The following is a 3,452-nucleotide window of genomic DNA, read 5'->3' as shown; positions in this document are numbered from 1 at the left end:
CCAATCCAGTCTGATCGATTCCAGTCTGAACTAATCCAGTCTAAACCAATCCAGTCTGAACCAATCCAGTCTGATCGATTCCAGTCTGAACTAATCCAGTCTAAACCAATCCAGTCGAAACCAATCCAGTCTGATCGATTCCAGTCTGAACTAATCCAGTCTAAACCAATCCAGTCTGATCGATTCCAGTCTAAACCAATCCAGTCTGATCGATTTCAGTCTAAACCAATCCAGTCTGATCGATTCCAGTCTGAACTAATCCAGTCTAAACCAATCCAGTCTGAACCAATCCAGTCTGATCGATTCCAGTCTGAATTAATCCAGTCTAAACCAATCCAGTCGAAACCAATCCAGTCTGATCGATTCCAGTCTGAACTAATCCAGTCTAAACCAATCCAGTCTGATCGATTCCAGTCTGAACGATTCCAGTCTAAACCAATCCAGTCTGGTTAGGGATATTTCGAGAGGACCTTATATACATTGGGAATTGTGGAAAGGGAAAGGATAATGAAGAAGAGGAATTTAAGGAGGGGTATGTGGGGGATGAAGGAGAGGGTGAAGAAGGGGAGTTTAAGGAGGAGTAGAAGGGGGATGAAGTTGAGAGTGGTGGATAGTCATCACACAACAAAGGTCATCGGTATGACCACTTGATTGTTGTCACCTTTTGAGGGTTATTTGAATTACCATATACAAAGAAAGAGAGTGACCACTTCAAGCCAGCAGACAAAGGGTAACAAAAGGTGAGACAAATGAGTAAGATAACCATTTGGTAACTTTCTATATGGCTGAAGCCATATGAAAGTAATGTTAAAAACGGGCATATTTTCTCTCAGTAGTTAACTATTTTGTCACTTAATAGTTCACTTCGTAGTAATAGTGTACTTCAATAAACTAAAAAGACAGAAGCAGATAAGTATTTGTATAAGTATAAGTAGTTTACTACTCTTACAACTAACATATACTTTAAAATACACTTGGCACCATGCCAATAATGCCAGGCATGGGCTAGAGGGGTACAAAGCCCTCCAGCATTGAGCTGAGGAGCAGTGGAACAGTGTTCTCTGGAACGATGGCGCTCCATCCAATTTGGGATGAGTTGGGAATGAGGTGGGGTGGTGATCATCCAACGTCCTGACCTCACTAAAGCTTAATACTTTTGTCCACATAGTGTGTAAATATCAGTCTATCCATCATAATCACAATCCATCATCTAAATATGATTCACGTGGATGTAATAGTCAGCTTTCAGTGGTCACTCCAAATCTATAAAGGTGACATGTCTTCAGCAGAATGATGGAGGATGAGGTCCCAGCGTCAGAGGTTCCAGCAGAGCCTGATGAGGAAGCCCAGCCCTCTAGGGACAGTCGAAAGCTGGACTGCATCATCTGTTACAGCGCCTACAACCTGGGAGAGAGACTCCCGAGGAAGCTCTACTGCGGCCATACGTTCTGTCAGGCCTGTCTGCGGCGACTGGATACAGTCATCAATGAGCAGGTGGGTCTCCAATAACAGTGTATTTATTGGAAAACTGTAATATTAATGCAGTACTGCAATCAACAACATACCTGACCAAAGAATTCTGTGATCCTTCCATGTCTTCTCTGACTATAGCCAGCATCAGTGCTGTATTCTTGGAAAAAACTGGGTTCACAATGTACACAACATCAACCCATCTTTTCTTTATGCCCTAGATGTGGATTCCCTGTCCACAGTGCAGACAGAATACCCCTTTGCCTCGTGGGGGTGCTATTGGGCTGGACCTGGACCTGGCTGCTTTCTTGGGTGTCAAAGCAGAGGCAGAGAACCAACGAAGCAGCCATCAGAAAACTCCTCTGGAGACCAAGTCTTCGTTTGTTAAACAGCCGATCACAGATCAGCCTCCCTCAGCCTGGGCCAACGTGGCACTGGCAGAGCCTCGCTTCCACAGGAGTCCATGCTGTAGGAGGTGCCTGCTCTGCTGCTGGTGGTGTTAGATCTATTAAAAACATGTCGATGGGTTGGCAGGAGCTAGAACAACTTTGATGCAGCTTGGCATAGATTATACAAGTCTCTGGAACTGTACCAGTGGATCAGTCCAAAATCTCCCACAGGCGTTGAACTGGGTTGATAGATCTGACTGCAAAAGGCAACAACATATTATTTACATCCTTTACATCATCATCATACTCATCAAGCCATTCTGTGACCCCTCATGCCCTGTGGATGGGGGGCATTGTCATTCTGGGCGGGACCACTGTTTCATGTTTCATGAAGGAGAACAGTCAGAATAATTTTGGACCCAAATCATGCCACCACAGCCTAAGAGCCACCTGACTTCCTCACTGTAGGGCCAAGCATTCAGGCCTGTGATGTGCACACACACACAGCCACTCGTAGAGAATATGGTAAAGGATGACTCAGCATGCTGTCTTTCTGTGTAGACCAGTGCCTATGGTTTTTACACTCTCAAAATGGGAATTTATCTTTGTTGTGAGGGCTTTGGGCACGGCAACTCTGCTATAATCGCTTATCATATCTTGGTGTAGCTGTGGATGGACTCTTCTTGCTGACAGTGTGATCATGTCCTGTCCTGACATTCCTAAGGAACTCTTCAGTTCCTCTTAATCAAGTTCCTCTTAATTAAAATCTCTGACTGTGAACTTTCGACCACAATTTCCAAAACTATTTACCAATGTTTTTCCCCGTCTAAAGCAAGATGTCATTTTAAATAGGTCCCACAGTTGCTTTTAGCAGCCTTTCTTACTGATGCCCATTTTGGAGGTATTTTGTGATCAACTCTGTTCTGTAGTCAACTCAGATTAGCTCATTTTCATTTGCTTTCTTTTATAGGTGAAGTGGTACCATCATGTTGTATGTTGTGCTGATTTTAGCTTACACTAGCTAACATTGTGCTGGATTAACCACACTAGTAAACAGACACACCAAGTCCAGGAGGGTGTTCGGATCAGTGTTGTAAATAGATATTTAGCTATTTAATTCACATAACAGTCCTAAGCATCCTTGCTGAGTTGTTCTCAGTATGGTATCCTCTTAGTTTGGTTTTGCTACCAAAGACTACAAAAATAAGCTTGCTTATTTTCCACTGAGCTGCTCACTGTGAATACCTTCGCCCACAGTAAACATATATGACTGACAATGACAGACAGTGGACTGTCTTTTAAAGCCATCCTTTCATCTTCATTTCCTCAAATTTAATTCAGTAATTCAAGGTGACTTGGACCGCCTTTTCATGAGCTTTATACATGCCACAGGGCATGGTAGGACATTTAGAACCTGTCTAGAAGCATCTGAATGTCATATCCACTAATTTATTCTAATATGTCTTTCATTTGTTACCTGTAAATATATATAATGTACAGCACCCACAGGAAATACACATGTTTAAGACCTTTACAACAGGACAAAGAAAACATTTGGCTTGGCTAAAAAAAAAAAGACATGTAAATGCCTAA

The 3,452-nt window shown here is 42.8% G+C and overlaps 1 protein-coding gene across 1 annotated transcript; it reads left to right on the top strand.

The window, feature by feature from the left end:
* The first annotated feature begins 1,290 nt into the window (after positions 1-1,290).
* On the top strand, positions 1,291-1,973 carry rnf224 (ring finger protein 224). The gene is made up of 2 exons (XM_072692872.1): positions 1,291-1,494; positions 1,692-1,973. The coding sequence occupies exons 1-2, from the start codon at positions 1,291-1,293 to the stop codon at positions 1,971-1,973; spliced, it is 486 nt and encodes a 161-aa protein (XP_072548973.1).
* The last annotated feature ends 1,479 nt before the right edge of the window (positions 1,974-3,452 follow it).

This window comes from Salminus brasiliensis, chromosome 1 (assembly GCF_030463535.1).
Source record: "Salminus brasiliensis chromosome 1, fSalBra1.hap2, whole genome shotgun sequence".
NCBI lineage: Eukaryota > Metazoa > Chordata > Actinopteri > Characiformes > Bryconidae > Salminus > Salminus brasiliensis.
Note: the sequence above shows the minus strand (reverse complement) of the source record. Positions and strands in the feature narration are given on the sequence as shown.